General features: G+C 41.2%; 1 protein-coding gene across 1 annotated transcript in view; it reads left to right on the forward strand.

The window, feature by feature from the left end:
- The first annotated feature begins 1233 nt into the window (after nucleotides 1-1233).
- NAA15 (N-alpha-acetyltransferase 15, NatA auxiliary subunit) overlaps nucleotides 1234-27025 on the forward strand; it is a 60979-nt gene continuing 35187 nt past the window's right edge. Inside the window, exons 1-7 of the mRNA XM_050946323.1 lie at nucleotides 1234-1564; nucleotides 19231-19315; nucleotides 20948-21052; nucleotides 21805-21962; nucleotides 23712-23846; nucleotides 24035-24188; nucleotides 26821-26940. Coding sequence (XP_050802280.1) covers nucleotides 1511-1564; nucleotides 19231-19315; nucleotides 20948-21052; nucleotides 21805-21962; nucleotides 23712-23846; nucleotides 24035-24188; nucleotides 26821-26940 — 811 coding nt within the window. The 5' untranslated portion in view covers nucleotides 1234-1510. The remainder of the gene's footprint in view (nucleotides 1565-19230; nucleotides 19316-20947; nucleotides 21053-21804; nucleotides 21963-23711; nucleotides 23847-24034; nucleotides 24189-26820; nucleotides 26941-27025) is intronic.

Below are 27025 nucleotides of genomic sequence, written 5' to 3' on the forward strand. Positions count from 1 at the left end.
TCCATAAAAGTACTTTAACTCTCATCTCATTATTACTTTTGATGTTAAAAGCAGTTCAGGACTTTTCATTATTTAGGGTACAAAACTGTTTTGTAATATCATCAGCTGAAGGTTTGTGGCATAATAGATGAAATTGAAAGTAAACTTTTCATTGGACAACTGGGTTCAAATCCTGCTGAAGTTATAGACAAAAATGGAAGATCTCATCCTAATTTGCATTTAAATACCATACAAAATTCTAACACTGCACATAATAATTCCTTTACAGACACCCAAATGTGCAACAGACATCATGTTTTCTGTGGTTCCAAGTCCCAGGAGGGAAGTAGAGAGCAAACAGTGACCCGAATCACTGTCTTGGGGCAAGAACTGACTAGCTTCTGAGTTGTTTTGCTGGCACAGCACTGTGAGGGTGGGTCCCAAAAATAGCAGTCATGTGCCTTTTTTGTAACTAAAACTGGTTCTGCAAGATTGGAAGATAGGAGGTGAAACTGCAGGTGGAGGTGCAGTGTCAGAGATGTGTAAGGGGAGCTGGCACTGCATCAAATGCCTACATATGGTAGCCACTCATCGCTTTTGGTAAAAAGCCAGAGAGGAAGATATGGTATGTTCCTGCAAATGACATCTACCAGCCTGATCTACAATAGGATTTAAAGGCACAATGTTAGCACGAGCTAACACCAATCTAATCATTCTAATGTAGCCAAAGCGCAGCCCCTTTCCACGAGCTAAGCCCTGCGCTCCCCCGCCTTTAGCCCCACCACGCTGACACAGGCCTTGTCTACATTACGCTTTTACAACGTGCTAGCTAACTCAGGCGATTAGCGCATCTTAAACCCCAGGCCAGCCGGGCCGGAGCTGTCCAGCCGCTGGTGGGAGAGGAGCGCCGGCAGCCAGCTCGCGAGGCCCGTAAAACCTGCCAACAGAGGCGGCCCGGAGGCCCTGGGGGGCGCGGAAGGGCTGGGTGCAGGTTGCTGGGCTGGTGCACAATGGAACGTGCAAAGCCCCCGAACGGCCTCATTTCACCCCCAGCTTTTGCGGCGGCAGGGGATGGAGGCAAGTCACGACAACCTCGGCCAGCTCCGCAGGGAACGCCTGGGACGGGCTCTGAGTCACCAGGGCGGAACTCAGAAACAGCCTCGCTTCCCAGCATGCCCCGCACCGACTCCCGAGCCGGGCGGGGCCATGGGGTCGCGGCGCATGCGCGTTGATTAGCGTGACCCGGCTGGGGAAGCCCTAAGCGGCGGCGGCCATTTTGGCTGCGCCTCTCTCCGGCCTGTTCAGCTACCACGTGAACTGTCGCCTGGGACTCGGTGCGGGGCAAGGGGGAACCCGGCGCGGATACGGCGGCCTGGAGGGGCTGGGCCTGGGACGGTAGCGAGCACGGGGCGGCGGGGGTGGCTCGGCAGGGAGTCCCGGGAGGCGGCGGTGACCGAGGAGCGGCAGGAGACACCCCGCCCCCCGGAGCCTCCAAGCGGAGCCGGAGCCGGCCGCGGCAGGACCAGGAGCGATGCCGTCCGTGAGCCTCCCTCCCAAGGAGAACGCGCTCTTCAAGCGCATCCTGGTGAGTGAGCCGGGCGGGGGCCCTCGCGGCGCCTGGCCAGGCCCCTGCCCCCCGGTGAAGCGTAGGGAGCTGCAGCCCTGGCTGCTTCGGTGGGACGGGACCAAGGGAGCCCCCACACCTCTGCCTGGGCCCTGGCGCTCGTCACCCCCTGTTCCGCTGGTTGCTGCATCCTCCCCGCTTCGGGGTTTGTCTTCCTCCGCAGCCCCCTGAAAGGAGCCGGGAGGACGGACGAAAGTCCCCCCTGCTCCCCCGGTGCCTGGGAACGAAGGACTTCCCCCGGCATGTGGCAGGAGGCCCAGGAGAAAGGGGTCCGGGGAGGGGCTGGGCAGAAAACCTGAGGAGATAGGAGAAAGCCTACAATTGAGGGAAGTTTCCAACTCCACCCCGACTGTAGCCCCGTTTCGAGCGTCTTTTTCCCGTGTTGTCCTGGGTAAGCAAAAGCGAAAGAGGTGGGTTGGTTTTTTTGGGCTCGCTTTCGCTGAGGGGGGAGCAGAAGAGCTCTCAAGTCCCATTGACTAGTGATTTTTTAAATTTTGAATCCTGCCCATTATGTTTGGGTGAGGGCCCAGTACGTTGCACACACTGCATTTTGCATCTTACTGACCACTTCAGAGTTGTGTAAACAGAGTCAAACGTGATCCTAAACTAGTGCAAGATACTAGGCTTCTTAAAGCATCCTGAATTCACTAATTTTGTGCCTACAGTAGCTGGGGGCCTTGGGGTTCCTCGAGTCTTTTAAAAAGTCAGATTTGGAGAGATTAGTTCTTGCTGTTCAATGGGGAATGCCTCTTTGGCCAGAGGAAGTGTAAAATGATGAAGGTTTTAGAGTGACTTTCCCTAGACTAACTGAGCAATTAAGTCTTGTCTATGTAAAACATTTTGACATACATATACAATGCTCCAAAACGTCTGTTAGTCTATAAGGTGCCACAGGATTCTTTGCTGCTTTTACAGATCCAGACTAACACGGCTACAACTCTGATACTTGACAACATTTTGACAGTTTATTTTCCCTGGATTCTAATTCCGGCATAGGTCAATGAAACACTGCACCACAAAATAATTCCTAAGAGTACAAACGAAGACATACTTTCCATTTAAAGTGTGCATGAAAGGAATACATAATTCACTGTACAAAGCAATATAGTAAGTGTGCATCAGCTTTGATTCAGTGCAGTATGAAATTTGAATATAAGGCACTTGGGCAAATGGAGTATTGTAAGGAGATGGATCAATTAACGAATGATTGTCAAGAGTTTCATATTAAGAGAATTCCCTCTTATCTACTTAATCTTGAAATATCATATAGTTCTCTCCCACAAAAACTTTTGCAAAATATTGCATGTTAGTTTAGATTCCAAAATGTTTGTTTTTAAAGACTCTTAAACTTATGTGCTCCCAGAGATCAGGAATGTTAAACCAGATTCTGTAATCTATTTGAAATGTCTCAAATTGCAGAAATAGTAATCTGTACCACAAATGAAGATGATTTATGCAGAGAAACTCCTTAGAAGGCTGCATCTCCTGAAATAATGAGAGATATCTCTTTTTAATATACACATCTTAAGATTGTTGTGTGCAAAACATTCTTAAAATCTTCTATAAATGTTTGCTTTTAATGTATCATATATATTCTATTACTGAGTGTTTAGTTTAAAAACACTACATTAGAAATGTACAGAACTATTGATAACTGTGCAGTAGTTAACAGTGCAAAGGTGTATATTATCATCATGAAATATACATCTTCATTTAGTACTGAAGAACAGAAGTCATCACCCAAATGTGGGCACAAGTACATTCTAAATCCTTGCCAAGCAGTCTCTTCAAACTTCCTTTGAAAAGTTCCTCAAATGTCAAAGTTGTCTTGGCATGCCACTTTGAAAGGTGTGGTTTGGAGTGTTCTGTCATAGCTGGAGTTTAGTGAAGATGACAAGGAGTGATAAAGCTTAACCCAGCTTTGAAAAAGTCTGCCTAACCCAGCTTTGAAAAAGTCTGCCTAACCCAGCTTTGAAAAAGTCTGCCTAACCCAGCTTCGAAAAAGTCTGCCTAATTTGGTCCAGCTCAAGAAACTTGGTTTTAGGCTGAGGTCTGTTCCAGACCAAGCAGATTTTGTTTAGCCTGTTTGTTTTCGTTCTGTGTTTTTTGTTTTAACTGAAAATTCTGTTGTCATCAAGTTGGGGGGAGATCTTTGTGACCTAAGTAGCTTCAGTTCCTGTGTGATATACAATTTTATATTTTTTTTATTTGCCCCTTTCCCTTTCATGGTATTTGAACTCACGACCATGGTTCACATGTGTAGACCGCTCTGTGGTTTTCTCATTTGTTGCAAAATAAAATAGGTAGGTTGAAAAATAAGTTTTTCAGTATTCTACTGAAAGCTTGACCAGTGAACATATGGCACATACCACCTTGTTTCAGGTATGTCATTTCTTTGTATATATCAAGAGGTGACTTATAGCTTCAAGATTTTTCAGCAGACACTGATGTGATCTAGCCTACAGAGTACACAAAAGAGGAAAATTGCCCTTCAATAGATAATATTGTTGCACAGAACTTTTACCAGAATACAGAACCATCCAAACTGCAGTTCTCTTGACTGTTGTAAACTCAATAGTTCAAGCAGATAAACTGCCATTTATTTTTGTAAGCAAAGATTAAAACAGACATAGATATTTTGGACACTAAACCAGTTGTGTATACTTTGGAGAGGGGTCTCATTTATTCATAGTGTTAAGAAAATTTACTCTTATTTCAAAACTTGAATGTTATGCCTTACAGAAACAGGACAGGATCTGATCAGCCTGTTGGGAAAATAATTTACCTTTTAATCTTTGGAGGTTTGGAGCAGTTGTCAGTTTTTTAAAGCTATCAGGATCAAAAATCTGGAACAGAAATGTGTTTGTAGAAATCTGCTTGCAAACCTGTTCTTCCACTTATCTGTGTGTGTCCTATCACTGTTTGCTAAAAGCACTCAACAGAGTAAGATTTTCCTAATTTGCTCATAGATGTATGGCAGTTTTACTGGGAATGTGCTCTGTCTGTACCATATTTAACATTTAAAAATCCATTCATCCAGTATGCGTAAGAAAGACTCTCCCAGGAAGTTAACACTTTCTGCTGAATTTAAGTTCATATTTGAATGTTTCTCTAGCCTTAGAGATATGAAGGTATGCAAGTGCAAACCAAGGTTAAACTACTTCACTGTTGTATTAAATCTGCTGACAGAGCTCTCCAGAACCTGTGCTATTGTTCAGGGCTTCCACATGCTGCAGAACAGGGAAAGTGGATGTCCTAAGTTTTCACTTTTCACTGCTTCTTTTTGATCCTTGTGGGCATCAGTGAAACTGGCATGAATTTGGTCTATTTCATTCAACTGTACTTGGACAAACTATGAGCAACAGCAGAGGCTAACGCTGGAAGGAGGACTCAAAATGAGGTTGAGAAGAGGGAGGAGTAATAAACACCCTTTTCACCAGCCAAAAAGTTGCAGAAGGGATAAAACAACATACCAGCTACTGCAATGGGGGTGTGAGTTGTAATGTAATGGAGAAATGCACTTTCCTTGGAAGGAAAGGAGAAAGTGAAGTGAAGAAAAAGGCAAAGAAGGTAAAACAAAATCAAGACATGCAGGAGGTAGGACTGGTTGAGTTGTAGTTTGCAAATGGCTGGTGAATTTTGAAGGTTTTTGGCAAATATTCAGTTAATACTTATGCTATTTAACCAGCTTTCATGGTATGACTAGCTGGTCAAATACAACTCAGCAAATGTATTTAGATTAGTACCAATTGGATATGTCAAATATTAAATGAATGCTTTTGTTTGACCAGACCTAGTAGTTCAGGGTTTCTCAAACAGAGGTCGCCGCTTGTGTATGGAAAGCCCCTGACAGGCCAGGCCAGTTTATTTACCTGCCCCGTCCGCAGGTCCGGCCGATCGCAACTCCCAGTGGCTGCGGGTCGCTGCTTCAGGCCAATGGGAGCTGCTGGAAGCGGCATGGGCCGAGGGACATACTGGAATGAGGAAATTACACCTAGTCTGTCTACTACAGGGATTATGTTTCTCTGCTACTTCAAAGTTTTGTACTAGATATGCTAAAGTAAGTATCATATTAAAAATATTCAAAGCATGTGTTTTAGATCTAGTATTAAGTACATACTGTGTGTAGTTCAAGATGTTCAAGGTTCTTTTATGCCATGCAGCAACAACCTGGTCCAAAATTAAAGACTGTGATAATTCCAATTTATAGTGATAACCCACTAAGTTAATACACTACGCCAACGATGATCATTGCTGCACCATAATGTTACTGGTTGCTTGAGTATGCTGAACCCTGTAGTTTAAATATAAGTATCACCATGCTTCAGATGGGTAGGGATAACAAGTATTATTGTATTGGTTTCTGGTTTTCCTCGCTAGGAAGGATATTTTACTAATTAATCTTTCCAGTAATTAGATGGAAGGATGGTCTTGTGGTTGAGGCGTTGGGCAGGAACTCAGACCTAGGTTCAGTTCCTGTCTCTTACAGAGCCACCCTTGTGACCTTACTGCTTCTGTGAAAATGGGAATAATATTTCCCTACCTTATAGGAATGTTGAAGATCAGTTTTAGTGTTTGAAGCTCTTGGGGGCTATAGGCTATGTAAGTACTTAAGTAATTTAATAAGCTTGTTTACCAACTGAAATCACTGGCTAGCATCAACTGTATCATGGATTTTACACACAAAATTCCCTGCTCAAAAGTTCATAGTATTTATCGTCATTTGACTCTCTGTTGTCTTAAGTGTTAAGAAAAAGATCCTGATTCGTGATCGAAGCAGCTTCTACCTAAGGCTCTTACCTGAAAGAATAGGAAAAATCTCGTAGTCAGCCATAGCTGTAAATACAGGAATCTAGGAGCAGATATTAAATTAGCAGGACCCAGAGGTTGTACATTGCATGACAGTCTGGAGTGGGAAATAGTCTCAGTGAAGGAGATGGATCCAAACTCAACCAGTTTTGTACGGTATCTTCTGTCAACAAATACTACTTTCTGTCTTTTTCCAATTGAATCTAACCTAGCAATTTATGTTCCAGTTTCTTCCATATACTTTGGTGTCAGGAAGGTCTGCTGGTGTTACTGGCTGGGCATAGTCAATTTAGATAACACCATTGATTTATTGTGTGTTATCACTTTTAAATGTATCACAGACATTGAATAAGAGCAGTGATAAGACTGAACTTTTCTGGACTTGGGAGATTCAAGTCCTTGGAGAAGATGACCAATTGTGCATTGCTACTCTTATGCTGATTCTGTTCTCAGGCCTAACATGTTTCCATCTACTTCTGTGAGAGTCTGCCTTTGAGCTAGCATAACCTTGTGATCCATGATGTTGAGGAATGCCAGCAGATCTAGTAGTATGAATCTTCAACCTCCATTCTGAGAGAGATCATCCATCAGAGCTACCGGTGTGATCTTTGTGCCATATTCAATCATGAAGCCTGACTGAAAAAGATCTAGAGTATTGGATGGAAGTCAGCTGTTGTCGTTTGGCCTGCTGCCACTTTAATAACTTTTCCGAGAAGGAGACACTAAAAATAAGGCAATAGTTGATGCTGAAAGATGGCTTTTTGAGCAAGAGTCACACTTACATGATTAAGGATTATGAGGAGTTTGTCAGATTCTGTTTCTCACTAGATTTCACCACCAATGAATGGAGGAACAGTTCAGATGTTTGTACAGATTCTTTCTACACCACCACAAAAGAAACATCCACTTCATTTCTTAGACTCCCCTGAAGTTAGTTGGGGGGGGGGATTTCCCCCCTTTCCCCCTAAGTGATTCTGGTGGACCTGTGATACTTTCAGTCAATCTCTTCTGGGAAGTAAGACACAAAGTTCTTTGCAGCTGGAGGATTCTTTAGGCCCTGGGACTAGTGTAGATTGCTGAGACTGTTTGCGATCCAGAACAATTCTGTCTGCCAGGATTTTACATCAGTGGGGAAGGCTATTTATTAGTGTTTTAGCTCTCTAGCATAGGATTAATCAGGTGGTTTGCACACCTGGTTCAGATTCAACACACATCTTTCTGCTGAGGTGCTCTAATCTCCAGTCCTCCATCTTATGTATGTCATTTGTCATTGAACCGGGATCCCCTGTCAGGATAGTGTGGGGATATCAGATGCCTAGGGACCACAGTGTTGTTTGGTAGGGTCAGAGCTCAAAAAATCTGCTTGTCGTGTGTAGTGGTTTTCATGTCAATGTCACCAACTTTTTTCTGAATCCTGGGCTTGTCTTCACTGCCCCAAGGAGCTTGAGTTAGTACACTGGAGTTAATACATTTGAGCAGCTAGAGCAGTGGTTCTCAACTTATTGACCATTGTGGGCAGCATATATGGTCCACAATGTGTTATGTCGGCCGCATCCAATACTACCTGTATGGCCCTGAGGATGTCACATGGGCAGCAGCTGTATGCTGAGTGGGCCATAAGCGGGCCGTGGGCCCCAGGCTGAGAACCACTGAGCTAGAATGAGAGCAGAGTGAGTGATCACGTTGCAAAACAGTCAGGATACACAGTGATATTAAAAGAGTGACTGGATTAGCAGCAGATGATTTGTTGTAACTTGAGCTGCAGCATCTCCACTGCATTACTAACTAGAAATTCTTGTATGTGGATGGAAGTCAGGCTGGGGCAAAACTCAAGTTATAGCTTGAGTTAATGATGCAAGGAAGACAAGTCTGACATTTTCATTTAGAGAAAACTTAGTCTTTTTATGGTTGCAAAGAAATTGTTCCCAACATGACCCAAATGTACACTGTTTAATTATTCTCTTCCTATGATATGTCGTCCCTGCAAAAAAGTGTGTGTTCTTAACTCTGGTTAGCTAATGCATGTCAACTGACTCAGGTTAAAATAGAGGTTAAGACAGGGCACCTCTGCTTTTAACATGGATTAGCAGCTCAAGTTTAGCAGACATACATTAGCAGAGATCCTCCCACTATCATCCTCATAGTAGCCAACAAACTGCAAGTCTGAGGGTTGAAAATGGTATGAGTATTGAAACTGTTACCCTGACTCTCTGGCTGCTTGAAGGAAGCAGTACATCTACACTGCAGTTAAACACCTGGGCTGGCTCATGTTAGCTGACTTGGGTTCAGTCTATGGGGCTGTTTAATTGTGGTGTAAATACTCAGGCTCTGGGAGCCTGCAAAGGGGTCATAGAGTTACAGCTACTGTTAGTGTGGTCATTAGTGAACGTGGAAGAGCTTGTTCAGTGATTGAAGTTTCTAGGCAATAAACTGAGTTTAAGTGGGGACAGCTATTAAATGTCCTGTCCAAGGGATTGAATGAATGCACAATAGGAAGATGGCTGGTATTTTGTGGCAGAAAATGACCTACAGCTGTATATTTTTTTCTTTGAAGTAAAGATATATGAAATGCATCATTGTCTTAGCAGCTAATGCCATATATTTAACACTATGATTCACACTCAGATATTAGTCCTTTACTTGATTTGTATCCTTATACTTTAGTAGAGAAAATACATACATGGCCATTTAAATGAAAACTCAGTTTTGAGAGAAAATAAACATATGTTGGATGGGTAAATTAGGGCTGGAAAAGTCCATTTGCGTACTTGCCTCTGGTGGGGGGGAAGAGGGAGAATTAGTGGAAGTAGCTTTTGCAGATTTAAAAAAAAAAAGTTTCTAGACTTTACGGGTGTGAAGATAAACTTTCCATATTAATACCAAATGTAAACCAGTACATTACAGACATAAGACAACACACACATGACTTCAGTGCTAACACTGCTGCTCAGAGCTTTCCAAAGTTGTATCAGAGTGATCACTGACAAGACCTGTCAGTTTTCATTGTGGGTGTTTATAACCTTGTGGGTACATAGTTAAACTGATGAGAATCAAGTCAAGTTTTATTCTGTAGCAGTTTCTTTGGGAAGCTCTGAGCAGCAGATGCAGGCATTATAGATATTCAATAGAGAGGCGGAACTTAAATTGGTGGCTGCGAGAAGGATAGAGTAATAGAAATGACCCCGTTGTAGCAGCCAGAATACAGTTGGGCATTTGACCAGTCCAAAATAATCAGTCTATTGCAAACATTGGTCAGATATTGTCAAATGTGAAAAATGGCCAAATATTTTAAAGCACTAATCTGTTATAACAATAACTACTATAACAAAAGGAATAAGACTTTATGGTCTCCAAGAGGATTAGCTTTAGATTCTTATGCCTAATTACAAAAAACAAGTTTTTTAACTGCATTATTTTAACTCAGAAAAATGCAAAACATAATTAAATGAACTTTTAAAAAATGAAACTGTTCAGTCTTGAATAATTGTCATTCTTTCATTACTGTTTTTCTTTTGTAATGGAAATAAAACAAACATAGCAACTATAAAGGAAGTCATTTGTTAAATGTTGTTCTTTGCATGCAGTAGTAGTATACAGAAGTATGAAAAGAATTTCTTCTGCTGTAGCTAAACTGGAAATTGGGCATGACCCTTTCTACCATGATAGAGAGAGGTGTTTTGATTCAACAGCTGGGATTGGTTGTTTTACATCTGAATGGGTTGCTTGTTGCTTTATAATTTTCTACTTCCATCAGAATTTTTTTGTGTGTGTATGTCTTTTAACATTTGCAACAGCCACTATGAGGGCACCAACTGAATCAAATTAATCATCAGAAAGCGTGATCAAGAAGCATGGATCAAGAAGCTAGGCAGCATTATGAGCAGGACTGATTACTTGATTTTTTTGAGATTTTGTCTCTTTCTCATCAGCTTTTGTATGTGTACTGTGTTCAGTATTCTTACAAATGTTTTTCGTATTCAAGAATCATCGTTGGCATCAGACAATATAGAACTATAATTCTTCATATTCTGAATGGACTGAGCTCCGAGTTTAAATAGTGAAATGAATTTTGGATATGCATCCAAAAGACTGCATCATCAAGAACATGAGTGAGGATTACTTGGGGGCAGCACCCAGCCACCCTTTCTTAAGCAGCAGCTGATTGAAAAGTCTTCTTGTATATTGGAAGATCTTTGAGGAATTTAATAGAAGAGCCCCACTGAGTATGCAAGACTTACTCAGCATGGATGAAATCAAGTGCTTTACTAAATGATGTTGAAAATGGCTGCTGGTTCTTTATTTTTGAAAAACTTGACAGTGCTTTTTCACTTTTCTTATATGTGACGAGAAAGTTTGTCAGGTCTTCAACATCACCAGTGAAATGCTGCCTCCTCAGAGCAGCATGCTCATGACACAGAAGATGTGGATACTCATTTATCAGCAACGACTAAGCTGCTTTCACATTCTCAGTCACAACTGAAATACGCTTCTGTGTGGACCCAATTCATTTATTGTATTGTCAGCAATACTGGGCTGCATGGTGATGCTCATTTGTGCATTGGAATGAGTAAACCACTGGTTGTGGAGTTGTTGCCGTGAAGCTGTTGACGTTCTCACTGTGAATATTGCTTCATCCATCAGATACTAGAGAGACGTGAGGAACTTGAGTAATAAGAACACCAATTGTTTTTCACGTCCACTTTTGGCTTTCAGAAGACTTTCCTGCAAGCTGTTTCCTACTTATGAAAAAAATCTAGTACATAAGGATTTTTTTCTATATTAAATGGTTTATTGCTGGCATTAATATCTCTAGTGAACATATAGTCAGGTTTGTTTTTCTGGTCAGAGGACACTGTGTCAAAAAACCTTTTAATACCAATTTGATGAGCATCTGAAGTCTTTCCAGGAGTAAGGAATTTTTTATGTTAAAAAAGATGTTGTAGCAGAATTCTTAATGTGAAAAAATGGAATTAGCGTCACTTTCATTGTTACTCATATCACTATCTTCATCAAAAGATGCCATGCTTTGTGATGCAGCTGCTCAGGACAAAGTAGAAGAATGCACGTAAGAAAAATTTTGATGTAGACCAGTTTTATGTTTCTTGCTGTTTAACTGCAATAATCCGTCTTTGACAGTAGCTGGACATATATCACAAGAATTTAACAAGCATTTCTCCATTTATCTATATGTTTCACATAGTCAAAAGCATAGTACTTGTGTTTAGCTTTAGTTTTTTCCAAGTTTGTGGAGTAAAAAATGTCCATACCAATTATTTTTGGCTTTCCCTTACTCTGCGTATATTATGATATCACTGTTAGCATTCCAGAAGTAGTGAGACATTAATATCTAGATTTATGAAGTATCTCATGGATTTCAATCGACCAGTAACCATGCAGTTCTGTTTCTAACAGCTGTTGTACTGGAAGATTCCAGCCCCTCAATGTTTTCGGGCATGTTGCCCTCTCCCTCCCTCCCAGGAGCCTTACAGATTACATGGAGGGGAAGGGTGGCAAGCAGTCCATCTTCTTGCAACAAACAAAATGGACTAATAGGCAGCTGCAGGAAGAGCAGGTCTTTACAGAGATGTAATGTTACACCTCCTTCATTAGCCTAGAACTTCGCATATTATCAGCAAAGTATTGCTGGGAAAACGTGCGGTACGAAGGGGATTTTTGTTGAGAGGGAGGAGTGAGGGTTTACTTACATGGGCGTTTAATGTAGGTTATTGAGGGTTGGGTGGAAGTACTAGAGGGGTTTAATAGCTGTGTTACTTTTGTTTAAGGGAGAGACTTAATGGCTGCACATTTCTTTTTGTGTAGAGGAAGAAGCTCTTCAGGGCAGAGGCTGTGTCTTACCTTGTTTAATGTGCTTTTTGTAAATTTATGTGTGGTGATGGCATGGTATACAAATAAAGCTACACATACAATGTTTGTTCTAGAATATTCCAGCCAATCAAGATGCTCAACTTCCAATTAGTTCCCTTTTTTCCCCAACACGTGGCATTAGTATGAAGTACAGTAAGTGATCTAAATATTGAAGTAGGGCTTCTTAACAGATGGCATCATGATGCAGTCAAAAACGTAGGTCACCACCTATATGAGGGCATTCTTGCTGGAATATTTAACTATTTGACCATGCTCAAATAATAGTAAGTCAGTTGACCAGTTTGCCACGCCTAATCCAGAAAGTTGAAGAAAGGGCACACCATCCTCCAGCCCCTTATTGCAGCAACCAGGAGTCTGAGTGAGGTGTAAAGAAGCGGAGTCCCTCCACCATATCCTGCTGGCAGCCAGGAGGCTCTGGATGGGAAGAGTTTGGGGAGAAACAAAGAGAGAGCTCCTTCAACCTTTTAACATCTGAAGGGTTGATTGTGGGTGGTGGTAGTAAGGATTTATTTATTGGCCATCTGTTAGACAAAAGGTAATTCAAGAGGGGTCTCCCTAATTCCTGCTTGGGAGTCTCTACCCATACTGGAATGTGAGCCCTTGCCCGTTCTCAACATGGGGGTAGGGGGTTGGATTCTTACTAGGGTATTATAGGTTATAGATCTCACTTAATCTGTATTATATGGCGCAGTCTAGCTAGTACACACCATGCTTCCAACGCCCTAGAATAAATATTTAATGAAAAAATAAATCAGTAAAAATCAGGTTGAATAACCTAGTGATTAGAGCAGAGAACAGTAGGCAATGAGAGTGTACAGTTTAGTGTTTGTCTTGCTAGTGGTTTCCCGTTTGCTGAGGAAAAAATCTGTTAAATATTACGTACCATACAAATAACATTTATTAGCTACATTCAAGTGAATCTAATTAGCAAGAACAAGACAATAGAAGGGAGAAGTGGACAAGGAGGTGGAGAGAACAGGAAAGGATACCATATACAGTCGTCATGACATAGACTAACACCTTATTGCTGAAAAGTGTCTTTACTATATACTTTCCTCTGACTTACCAAGAGGAAAACTCTCAAGACTTACTAGGTCATTGAACTTGTACCAGACACTGATAGAAAACTTCAGTTTTTCTGCTTTCCGTTTCTTTGCAGTATGATATTTTTTGTGATCAGTGTGGTTCTGAGAAGTAGATAAGTCCCTCAGTTCTCTGTTAATCCAGGAATAAATAACGAAGGATCAGATGATAAACTGAAGATCAAATTCAAATTAAGCTAGATAAATATTGCCAGAAACCTTTATCTAATAACTACATGGCATATATGTGTGGCCTGGTCTGCAACTACAAAATTAGGTCAATATAAGTTGCTTTGCGTCAACTCTATTTGTGCATGTGTCAACTCTGAATGTAGTCTGTAATCTCCCAACATAAGTGCCCTGTTACAGCAACACTGTAAAACCACCTCCCACTGTGACATTGAGCTCCTGTTGACCTACTGAGTTTGATGTAGTGTGAGCGTAGACAGTGTGTGGCCTGTGTTGATCCTAACATTCTTCCAGCAGCTGTCCCACAATGCCACGTTCCCTCTGCAGTAGCCACTTTAGTCACAGTTCAGAACTTGACTGCCAGGAGTCACAGAGACTGGAAGCCACCCCAACACCCTATTTAAAACACCCTTTGAAGTGCTTTTTCCTGATTGTCCCGCTTGGTGAGCACACCTAATAGCTCTCCTTGGAGTGTGCAACTGCCCAACCGACCATGCCCACTCCACACACTAGACTGACTCCTCCATGGAATAGACAGGATGTATTGTGTCTCCTGCCCTGTGAGGAGAAGAGGCTATGCAAGCGTAGCTGTGGACCAACTGTAAGAATGAGGACATCTGTGAGAAGATTACACAGGGGATGCAGGCAAAGCAGTATGAAGTGCCATGTGAAAGTGAGGGAACTGCAACAGGCATATCACAACAATTGATCTTGTGCTCAGCTGCTGACCTGCTGCTTTTACACCAAGCTTCATGCCATATTTGGCACAGAACCCACCAGCATTAAGTAGACCACCCTGAAAACTTTGGAGGAGTCTGAGACCCCCGCCTGTGAACAGTGAGGTAACGGAGCGGGGAAGATGCAGTGGAGGGATCCAGTCGTGCCACGAGCCAGAACCTGTTTTCCACCACCATCTAGCCAGTCCTGCGAGCCAAACACAGATTAGCCCAGTGAAGGGGAAAGAAACTTCGGGGTGTATGCGCATCTATTTTCCCTTGCAATGTTTTACACAACAAAAAGAGGAGAGTTGGTATCTGCTTTTCATTTTCTTATTGGTGTAGGCAGAGGCAACCTGGTGGAGCAGTTTGTTTATGTACACAGGGTATCTTTCAATGACATCTCAATTAAACTTGCAGAGTTTCTCCATGAAATCCTCTCCCAAAGGTTTCTATGGATGACTGCGTTATCTCTTCCTCCACAGTGGAACATTTTCCTGTGCCATTCTTCAATGAGTTTGGCTGGCACCAGTGCATTAAACAGGCTAGTGGCATACAGGTCGGGACACCAGTAGCAGCTGTGCTTTCTGTGCCTTTGTTACCTTCAAGAGTGAGAGATCAGCTAAAATCGTCACTGCCTGTGGTAAATAGTGCCATATTCAGTGCCACTTCCCCTATACTTGTACCCATGGAATAAGGACCAAAATTTTGATTCATACAATCATAAATCTTTACTGCCTCCTCACCATGGCTGGGGCTGGAGGAAAGTGCTGTGCAAAGGCACTCCAAAGCTGAAGTGATAATAAGCATGTCATATTAAGTTTTTTGTTTTTACCTGGAATAAGGGAAGGGAGTTCTGAATTTCTCTCCTTTTCCATTCTGACTGTAAATCAAGTGATACACTTCTCTGTTTTAATCAGCTGCTGCTGCCAGTTTGGCCTTCATGGGTGCCACTGCCACACTCTCAGCACACCTTAACTTGATGAGAAGGAGAAAGAAGAGGACTAAGGAGAACATATTCAGTAAGATCCTGCAAGCCAGTGCTGCATCTGACCACGAACAAAGGCCCTGGAGGGCCGACATGTCAGACAGCAAGAAGAGGGTAGAGTGGACAAGAGACAGGCCCAGGAATCCCAGCAGGAAAAGGAGAGGGAAATGCGCCAGCACATAATGGGGCTTCTGAGGCAGCAAACATAAATGCCACGTAGCCAATGCTGGTTGACATACGGGTCCAGCAATCCCGGACTCCCCACCCTTTGCAGTTGTCTGAGAATTGCATGGCCAGCTCACCTACCTTCCCCCACATTCCATGTGGCCTCACGGGCCGCCACCTTACCCCTGCTATTCCACACCAAGGGACAGCAAGGAAAACCACAGCTTCACATATACTGATCTATGAGAGTCATGGCTGGTATATGTGTAGCCACAATTTTAATTACTGTATATACTCGATCATAGGCTGGTTCATTTATAAGCCATCTCCTCCTCCCCAAGATGGATAAGTAAAAATGAAAAAATTTTCTGACCCATTCATAAGCTGACCCTATAATTCAGGGGTCAGCAAACATTGGCTCCCGGGCTATCAGGATAAGCCACTGGTGGGTTGAGATGGTTTGTTTACCTCAAGCGTCCGCAGGCGCAGAGGTAATCCTAAGTAAACAAAGTGTTCCAGCATGCCAGCTACTTATCCTGATGGGCCAGGACAGCAACTGGTGGGGAAATTTTTTTGGGGGGGAGAAGCTGGGGGTAAAGGGAGTAACCCTTTTGGCCACTGCCCACATGACCCCACCCCTAGCCCAGGACCCCCACACTCTCCCCATCCCATTCCTTCCCACCTTATCTGGGGCGGGGCAAGGGAGGATGTCTCTGGCCTGGCTGGAGTTGCTCCGGCAGGCTGGGCAGCATGGCCGCAGCCTGCTCTGGCGGGCCAGACAGGACGTCGGGACCACAGGATGTTCCAGCGGGCCAGGCCGGGTGGCATGGCCCTAGCGGGCTGGGCTGGGCTGGGCTGGGCTGGGCCGGGCTGGGCAGCATGGGCCGGGCCGGGCTGGGCTGGGTGGCTCTGCCGTGGCATGCTCCGGTGGGCTGGGCAGCGCAGCTACTTCGGAGGCTGGGGGGAGGGCAGCGTGGCCAGAAGCGGAGAGACTCTGGCCCCACCTCTTCCCTTCTGGCTTTGCTGGCTGTGCTGCCTCTCCTTGCTCCTTCTGTTGGGGGGAGGGGTTCTGTACCACCTCTCCTCTCTATACCCGTTCGTAAGCCGACACCCTTCTCTGATGCTTCCCTTTTTTACTAAAAAAATTTGCTTATGAATGATTATATACGGTACATTGCTTTTTTCTGCACATTGGTTTTTCTGAACTGTTTTTACTACAATAAATTTCTATTTATTTATTTAATTTATTTTTGCAAGTAAAATGTTCATTAGTTCACAGTACATAATTCAGAATACATAGTGGTTCTGTAAGCACCCAGTACTTGTAAGCGTATAGCACTTGTAGGTTCAAGAAGAAACAATCAGGTGTAAATGTAAATCAAGCATGACACAGTTCATAGCTTCAGTAAAACAGTTTAATATTTATAAATGTACAGCAAGTACTACACAGTTCTTAGCAGCACCCAAAGATTTTGGCTCAGAGAACAGTCCAGCACAGAACACTACTATGCTCATGATTTTAATGCTTCTCAAAGCCTCCCTCAACCCCATCACTTACATTGAGCTCTTTTAATGGCCCACTTGTCTGCCTGTCCAAACTCAGTGGACAGCCTCTCCACTTCTGCACTCCACTCTGGCTGCAGATTTTCCCCTTTACCTCGTAGTTACTATGCAGGACACAACAGGCAGCTATAACCATTGGGATATTTTTCTCAATGAGATCCAATTTACTGAGTGAACACCACTGGTGTACCTTTAATCTATGAAAAGCACATCAAACTGTCATTCTGCACCTGCTGAGTTGGTAGCTGAATCTTTCCGTGATGCTCTTCAAGGTGGCGTATATATGACTTCATGTTGGTACTTCTGGAGGGTAGGCACAATGGTTGAATTTAGTAATAAAAGCTTTAATCTCTGTCCTGTGAGATCAGAGAGGGTGAACATGTGGCTTACCCAGTGGCTCATCCCTTATGTCATTGGACATCTGCAGTGACATTTGGCAACCTAATTTAGAAACTCTTTACTTTCAGAGAGATTATAGAGATCTGAACCTTTCTTCTTTTCCCAATCTTTTCTGCCTACTTGGCCAATAAAGATTACATTTCACATTAATAATCTCTGTGACAGAAGCTCATTGGTGACAACTGGCAGATGGGTTCACTTTTCTCTACTCCTCTCTCAGACCTGACAAACTCATTGTACCTAGTACATCACTTTTTTTATGGTATTTATCAATGAAGGGTGAGGTCTGTACTGCAAGTTTGTAACTTACCAGTACTCATAATTATGAGAAGAGTGTATGGGTAGTACTTAAGGATTAATGTAACTATACTGAAAAATAGTCCCGAGGTAACCATGTGTCTTGGTGATGACCCATTCATGTGGGAGGGAGTTGTCACCCTGCCCTGGCTAGCCAATTATGTAATATGTTCAATTGTTCAGCCTTGCCCCATCCAAGAACAGTCACTGGAAAACCACCAAAACAACTGCAAATAATCAAAACCACTTGGAGGTAAAAAGGAACATTGTAACAGACAAGAGCTTGCCTTGTCTGTGAATAAAGACAAAATATTTGATTCAGTATATGAGGGGGTGGAAAAAGACCCTCTGCATCCATTCACTGAGGAGACAATTTGGTAAAAGGGGGTGTACTTCATGAAAGATTTGCTCTGCAAGACAATGAACTTGGGGATGGAGGAAGGAACCTACTTTATTCAATAGGAAAGGTAACTTAATTGTAGGCCCTAGTTTGTGTTGTGTGAATTTATTTTATTTTGTAAACACCTGTTTCCATCACACTTTCTTGTTTTTAGTGGAACCTCTATTCTTTTTTACTTAAAACTTTTTTATATTAAGTGCTTACAAGAGCTGTGTGTTATAGAGGGGTGGTGATTTAAGGTAAAATTGGTAAACTGGGCTACATTATTCATGTGGGAGCAGAGGATCTGTGATTTCTATGAGAAGCCAGTGTCATGGGCTGGATATCACAGGGGAATGCTTCAAGGGGGCTCAGGAACTGGAGTACACCTCTTACTAATCTGCAAGGTGGAGTGAGGGCTCGCATAGCCTGGAGGAGATATGGAGCTAACCCAGAGCTGCCACAAGCAAGACTCACTCCCATTGTAACAAGGTGACTCTCAGCTCTGGGTGCCCCAAGAGCCATCACAACTGCCCTTCTCCCCATTTGTCCATCTAGAAGATTTGTGTTATGCTGTATCCCCCCTGGGAAGGGCATTATGCCAAAGTTGATTGAACACTTGTAAGGCATGTTTATTTTTGTTTTTTTTATTTATTAAATAATCTGTTTTAAAGGAGTTGAATACTTTTATGCATAGTTCTAATATGGCTTCCATAATGTAGATTCTGAATTAATGAGTTGTTATAGAGGAACATTATCTTCAGATATGAATCACTTATATTGTGATAAGTGTTTAGATAATCTACTTAGTGTGAGTGTGGGTACAGTATGAAGATGTTTTTTAATTTTGATAAAGTGCCACAGATTCCTATTGGTAATAAAATTGCCAAGGACATAAAATATTAGTTTTTCTAGCAGTAAGAGCTATATTGCTTAAATCAATAATATCCAATATATTGGTACAAATGACTGATATTCTTAACATTACAATGGTATGTTAATAGACACTGCCCATTTGTGTTTTGAAATCCAAAACTGTTCAAGGAGACATTTCAAGATCTGAAATTATACTGGCATAGCTTTTTGTTTTTACATTGCAAAACATTTGTGTTAACTTTGTAAATTAAGTTACTGACTTTGTTGTTCTTCTACAGAGGTGTTATGAACATAAACAGTACAGAAATGGGCTGAAGTTTTGTAAACAGATCCTTTCTAATCCAAAGTTTGCAGAACATGGAGGTGAGCTTCAGATGGCATATAAAACTACCATATCCTGCTTATTATATGCTTTAAGACATGTAATACATACTTCAAGAGATTTTCTGTAAAACTTCATAAGTCTTTTAGCATCTTTTTGTTCATACTTTGCATAAATAATTTTAAGGGGAACCTGATGCAGTACAAAGTGTAACTTTTAGAAACCCTCCACTATATAATGTGATACTTTATTGCTGATGTAACATTTTTAATATTTGTCCTTAATCTTTTCATTTTTTCTCTGTCTCATATCTGAAAAGGCAGTACATGATTTGGGGAAGGAGTTGTGTCAAATACCACATGTGCATGGCAGTTAGAATTACCATCTTGATCCTCCAGTGAGGGGGAAACAGTTTGGAAGAGAAAAAAGGGTTTTTTGCCACCCAACTTTTTTTTTTCCACTCTTTCAGTTGAACCTCTCTTTTGAAGTACTCAGAGGAATTTCCTTTTTACCTGTTAGACTGGCATCACTGTCCTTTTCTAGAAGCCACTTTAAATGACTCCCTTTTCTGTTAAAGAATGGACTATTTAAACAGACATGGCACTCCTTACCAGTAGAGGGAAGACTATGTCTGCCTACCAGTGAAAATAGGTAAAACTGACATGCTTTAAAGTAGCATACTGAACCAGTATTCTATAATACCGGTATTCTGGTTAAAAAAAACTGTTTTTTTTATACTGGAAATATGATACAGAACTTATTGTTTGAGCCTCATACGCTAACTGAATAAGCTACAAGTGTAATCTTTTGTACCTGAAAATAGAATAATTGGAATCTTTGTGCTGCTAACTTTCCTGAGTCTAAAGTCTTATATATGAATATTTATATGGTTTAAGTTATTAGTTTATATCAAGGGTGGGGAACCTACGGCCTGCAGGCCAGATGTGGCCCGCTGCTTCATTTCATCCAGCCTGTGGCAAATCTCTGCATTGTGGGCCAGAAGCCCTGAGCCTCAGTACCAACCCCATCTCCCACCCCCTGTGGGCCTGGAGCCGCGTGCCCTGGCTCACCCCGCAGCGGGGGGAAGTTAGGGTTCCTAGGCTATTAAAAGTCTATCTGGCTCCATGTAACTCCCAGAAGCGACCGACATGTCCCTGTGGCCCCTAGAAGCAGGGGCGATCAGGGAAGCACTGCACGCTGCCCCCAGCACCGGCTCCGCAGCTCCCATTGGCCAGGAACCACAGCCAATGGAGCTGTGGGGGCGGGGAGCTGCACCGAGCCAGGGCAGGCAGAGGGCATTTGCTAGATTAAACCCCCAGGCCCTGAGCCCCTCCTGGAGCCTACACTCCTACCCTCCTCCCACACCCCAGCCCCGAGCTCCCTTCTCCACCCCAGAGCCCACACGCCCAGCTGGAGCACTCACTCCCTCCTGCACCCTAGCCCGGAGTCCCCTCCCGCACCTTGAACCCCTTTTTCTGGCCCCACCTCGGAGCCTAGAGGAAGCCCCGAGCCTTTGCACCACCCTGTAGGGCTGCGTGGCCCGCAACTGATTTTTTTTCTGTGGGTCAGTGTCTCCTGATAGAAAAAAGATTCCCCATCCCTGATTTGTAGAATGTCTCTTGTGTTTAATAAAATAATAGATTGGTATCAATTGAATCCTAATGTTTTTTTAGAAACCCTGGCGATGAAAGGTCTAACGCTGAACTGTCTAGGGAAGAAAGAGGAAGCATATGAACTAGTGCGTAGAGGCTTACGGAATGATTTAAAGAGTCATGTTTGTATCCTTTTTGAATATACCTTCCATTTCTGAATGCGGAGACGGCTGTTTATTTTATAGAATGTGAACAAAAGCCAACATCTATCGCGGTTCCAAATTGAAAGTTTACAACTGGTAAGTTTAATAGGTGTATACATATACAAGTAGGTTTTGTTTAAACTTATCTGAACAATTTCATACCTAAATTTTGTCATAAAGCTGTCCTTGGAAGCACAAGCAATTAAATACACATTCTTGCTTTTGTGGGAATTGTTGTTGAATTGAAATCATGCTGTTCTTTTCCATTGTATTTGCAAGTGTAACCTTTTTCCTTCAGAATTGCTTGCTATGGCCCTGATTTAAGCATGTACTTGAGCATGTGCCTAACTTTAAGCACATGATTATCCTATTGATGTCAGTGGAACTAGTGACATACTTGAAGTTTAAATATGTACTTAAGTGTGTGCCTGAATTGGGGCCTGTATTAGGTAAGTTAAAAATGCAGGTAGTACAAGTTGATAGTACTTTCAAACAGTAGGAAAATGAATTGCAATAATATGTCCCCTTCCCCCACACACCATGTTCCTGTAATATCAATTGGTGAAAAGCTTTATATCTTCAGTTTGAAATGTTTTAGTGATGTTACTGTCTGTTACAAAGCTGGATTTTTTATTTTTTTATTATTATTATTTTATTTATTTTACCTAGTAGGCACTCTTTTTCTGCCATTCTGGATTGATTTTCTTCAGTAGCATCCTTAACAAAGTTTTCCAGGCTGGCATGTCTATGGTCTTCTCCAGAGGTCAGACAAGAAGTATGATGAAGCTATCAAATGTTACAGAAATGCACTGAAATGGGATAAAGACAATCTTCAAATCTTGAGAGATCTCTCTCTGCTACAGATTCAAATGAGGGATCTTGAGGGTTACAGGGTAAGTAGAGTATTTACATTATTATAGGCTTCCAGGGAAACAGAGCAAAGCGTTAGTGCAATAATTAGTAAACTTGCATACAGTTTCCTCAGGTTAAAGGTCATAGGAATCAAAATATTAAACCCATATATGCTTAACACTTTTGACATTCAGACTCAGATATGCCGAAGACTACTTTTTAATGACTTTCTTATAAAGAGTATAATTTGCTAGGTTATCTTTCTGGTAAAGCAGAATTGTTCACTAGTGGACACTTTGAGTTTTGTCTAGTCTATAAATGTTCCGGGTGTTGATGGGGCTTTTACAACTTTCTTTTGGAGACTTCTGCCTAACGAAGTTTACTATCAGGAAGACTGTCCTGATATTCAAACAAAATGTTTTCCTTTCATAACTTTCTTCCATATATTCCTCCTTGTTATTCCCCATGTAAGCCTCTATTCCTCTCATTCCTTGGTTTTAGATTTTTCATAGGCTGTTACCATGTTTCTCCTGTTGATTATCCTGTAGCCAAACTGAACTTATTTTAGTTTTCAACCTACTGTTTTCCTTCTAAGCCAGTTTCTGCAGCTCTTGACTATGTGTGTTGCTCTTCTCTGAATTCCTGTCAGTTTGTCAATAGTTTTCTGGTAAAATGTTGCTTGGAACTGAAGATGCTATTCTAAGTACAATTGCACTAAGGTGTTCTGATTCTGTGGACAAGGACTACAACCACTGCTCTGACATCTCTGCAAATGCATCCTCAAATTGAATTTGTCCTTTTTTGCTGTCCTGTTGCATTGCAGACTCATGTCTGATTTGCTGAAATTAAGAATAACTGTTTTTAATCTCCCCATATGTACTGAAGGTGGGATATTTTCCCCAAAACATATGTGCTTGCATGTTTCAAGCTGAATCTCATATGCTGTCCATGTTTCTAATTTCTCCAAGTCCCTTTGTATTTAATCTGTCTTGACTGAAGCTCAAAACTCAACCCAGTTTTAAATCTGTGAATGTCATCATGCAGTTTTCTACTGCTAGGTCATTTAATATAAAGGTTAATTAAGACTGAACATAATGCAGCTTACCCCAGTTTTATGCATTATTTTTTATTATTACTCTTCACTGTTCTTCATGATCCTTTTCTGTTTATTGCTCATGCTTGTTACCCTCTCCATATTTAATTACTTTTTAAAAATATTTTAAAATTACTTGCTGTTCCAGAAATCTCAGTCAAAAAAAATGCACGACTCCCTGGAGAGTCATATAGCTAGGTTCTGAAACTAATTAAAGGCCATTTGCAGATATCCATAAAGATGGCTGCCACTTATACTGGCCATTCTTCATGCAACCACTTATGTTGAATTGGGTAGAATCTCTGAATACATACAGATTCCTTGATAAATCTGAAGTGTCATTACTACAAGAACTGTTCCCTAGATCTCAAACTGAAACATCCGGAATGATGCTCTTTATTTAGTATTTTTTAGGATAGAGAAGTACATTCCTTGATACCTACATTAATGTTAGTTTGGCTCATGAGGACAGCTTAGTTGGAAATAGTACCTCTTTATTACTGTTTTATTTGACCGTTACCTTTTTTCACTTTATCGAAGTTCAAGCTTTTTAATTTGGCACAATTGCTAGTTTTTCCTTTGTACTGCGTTAAGTAATCCTTATACAAATATATTGAAATGTGAAAGCTACGGTATTTTATGGAGAACTTTAGACTCCATGAGAACAGGAAAATTAGTAGTTATAACTGTCTTACAGGAAACCAGGTACCAGTTACTTCAGCTCCGACCTGCACAGCGAGCCTCATGGATTGGTTATGCTATTGCTTATCATCTGCTGGAAGATTATGAAATGGCAGCAAAGATTTTAGAGGAATTTAGGAAGACTCAACAGGTATAAAAAAGGAAACATGGGATTCTTCATATGTTTTGATTAGCTGTGAGCCAAAAAAAAGTAATTGTCTTTCAAACACAGAAACAATTTAATAAAATGTAGATTTTTAAAGCCAAATGAATTCAGTTTACCCTAAGTTTAAGTGTATGCTACAAGGGTGAACACTCATATGCCTTGTTTACATTCAGACGTCTCCTGATAAAGTGGACTATGAATACAGTGAGCTGTTGTTGTATCAGAATCAAGTCCTCCGAGAAGCAGGACTCTACAAAGAAGCCTTGGAACACCTTGGTACCTATGAAAAGCAGATCTGTGATAAACTGGCTGTTGAAGAAACTAAAGGTATTTGCCTCTTCAGGATGCTGTGCTTGTACATATCTGCAGTATGGAATCTTGTGTGTGGTTCCTGTATATACTGTTCGAGAAATAAAAGAAATGAGCTATTTTTATATGACTGAATTATGAAATATACCAGACAGGCCAGTTTAGGTCTACAATTAAGCAAAAACTATTTTCACTGGACTTGCTAATTTCTTAAGTTTTGTTAAACTTCATTTTTTACCAAAAGTTCAATTTTAAATGTACTTTATAGTGTTTGCATTCTATACATTGCAGTATTGTTTGTAGTGGCATACAAGTCAGGAAGTTATATAGACTAGTCATTTTTTATTGCTCAAACTGGGAAAAATGGACAAGGTAAATCAGCATTAACAGTGGGAGGAAATACATTTTAAAATTTTCATAATATAAGGAGTTGTCGGTAAAACTTGTAAGAAACTGGGTTTTAATTATTTTTAGCTGGATTCTGTTCCTTTAAAAATACACCATAGCTCACATCACATTTAGTGAGTGTAGGGGTTTGCCAATATGGCGCAACCTTTTTTTCTCCCCACTGTTGAGTATTAGCCAGCACAGGCTAATATTCAGGTGCTGTCCCACCTGTGATGCTGACATAGTTCCATGATGCTCATGTGTATATATAAACTGTACAGAAGGCTTTAGTATGAAAAATGCTATATAAATGTAAACTGTAATTACAGTATACCACTGGCATGATATACCATATGTTGGGACAGGTACTAAGTCCTCCATTTAAATGGTTTACCCTAATGATAGTGAATGGTAATGCAGTTTAGTTGTAGCCATGTCAGTCCCAGGATGTCAGAGAGACCCAGTGAAAAACTGCTGATGGCATTGAAATTCCTCAGTGAAGATCCAAGGACCTGATTCTGCACATACTCACACACTTTAAGTACAGAAATAGTTCCACTGAAGTCAATGAGTTGATTCCCATGATTAAATATAAGCACACGGGCTTTTATCTTGCAAACACATACATCAGTTCTGGCATTTCCTGGTTTATGTGGATCTTTAGCGCTGTCTTTTGTGAATGTGTTATGATATCTGTTTTCTTTACATGATCACATACTATTTGGCAAGCATAATATCTTACCACTCTTCTGCAACTTGATATGCATCTGAACTACCTTGTAGTACTCTGTATACAATATGTACATCAGACAAATTTTGGTTAGTCCTAAGTCACAGAACTGAGAATTAGATCTGAGTTCTGAATATGAGCTTTTCCACAGGCTTCTGTGTGAGTTAGAACAAACTACTTAATCTGTTTTCAGTTCCTCATCGGTAAAAAGCTATAATACTGACTTTTTTTTTTCCCTACCAGCCTTATGAGATTACAGTATTAATGTTTGTGATGTGCTTAGGTACTAAAAGTAAGTGCCACAGAAAAATCTACAAATAAATGAGTCTTTTATATTAACAATGCATAAAAAAAAGTATTATGAATGAAATATAACTGAGTCCTATTGGAAAGTGTTCTGGCATGTATAGGAGTTTAGAATTGAATCAGCAATGATAACTCTTGCCTTCCATGGCAGAATTTGGGTCTCTTGTTGTGAGATACTACTTCCTGGTCCTGTCATGCTGGTGGGTGGGCCAGGGGTATCTCTTCTTGGCTTAAGATTATCTAAGGTGGCTGCTATTTGAAGACCCATAGCCCAACTTAACATTTCTGTAGTAAGCACTAGCTTGTGCTGTGAAAGTTGCTGGAATAGAGGAGAGGGGTAAGACTTTGCTTTTTTTCTTCCTTTCTGTAGAGCAAAATTCACTAAGTTATTGAGACTTTGCTCTACAAGCGATGCCTTCTTAATTACCAGATCACCTCTCATGAATTAAGTCAAGTGTGCTTACTTGAACGGGTGTGTGAGAGGGGGAGGTGTCATCAGTTATGAGTTGTCTAGTTACTTCTAAATAAGTGTGTGTGTGTGTGTGTGTAAAATTACTTTTACTGTTTTTTAACACTGCTAAGTCAATGCAGCTCTGAAATAGTGAGATGGATTGTTTTCTGGCTGTAGCATCAACTGAAATGCTGGTTAACATGCTGGTCCAAATTCTATCTTTGTTATCACTATGCCATCCCATTGCCAGGTATCAGTGAGGGAAGAACTTGCCTGCAGAATCTCTCAGTACAACTCACAAGTTAGACAAATAGATGATGTACAAATCTGAAAAAATGGTTTTTCGTATTTGAGTTTTGTAAACTTATCCTTTTACCTGCAAACTGTGCATATTTGATTTGGACATCAAGAAACTATAAACATGGAACATCATGTATAATTTTTAATTACTTTTCATGGCAGAACTATACTTAGATAGTTCTTCAAAAATGTTAATCAAGATGCATCTAATTTTTGTTCTTCACTCTTAATGAAGTGACTCCTTCTATCTGTATAAGTCCTCAACTAAAAAACTTATTGAGTTGTTGGCTATCAACATGAAAACTTGTTAAATCTCAAAATTGAAGTTATTTTGAGTCATACCATTGATATTCATGTCTAAGAAATGTAGATTAACAAAGAATTGAGGAATGTCTAACCATCAAATTACCACTACAGATGTTTAGCTGTTGCATTCTCCCTCATGCTCAGTGTATAACTTTATGGATTTTAAACAGGAGAACTTCTGTTGCAACTCTGCAGGCTGGAAGAAGCAGCTGAGGTGTATAGAGGATTGCAAGAAAGGAATCCTGAAAACTGGGCTTATTACAAAGGCTTAGAAAAGGCACTTAAACCAGGTAATGATATTACAGCTTGTAATAATAGAGTATCAAGAATCTATTTTTGCTCAGTTGTCATTTACGTATGTATTGAAAACATGCA

The sequence above is a fragment of the Gopherus flavomarginatus genome, chromosome 3, assembly GCF_025201925.1.
Source record: "Gopherus flavomarginatus isolate rGopFla2 chromosome 3, rGopFla2.mat.asm, whole genome shotgun sequence".
Taxonomy (NCBI): domain Eukaryota; kingdom Metazoa; phylum Chordata; order Testudines; family Testudinidae; genus Gopherus; species Gopherus flavomarginatus.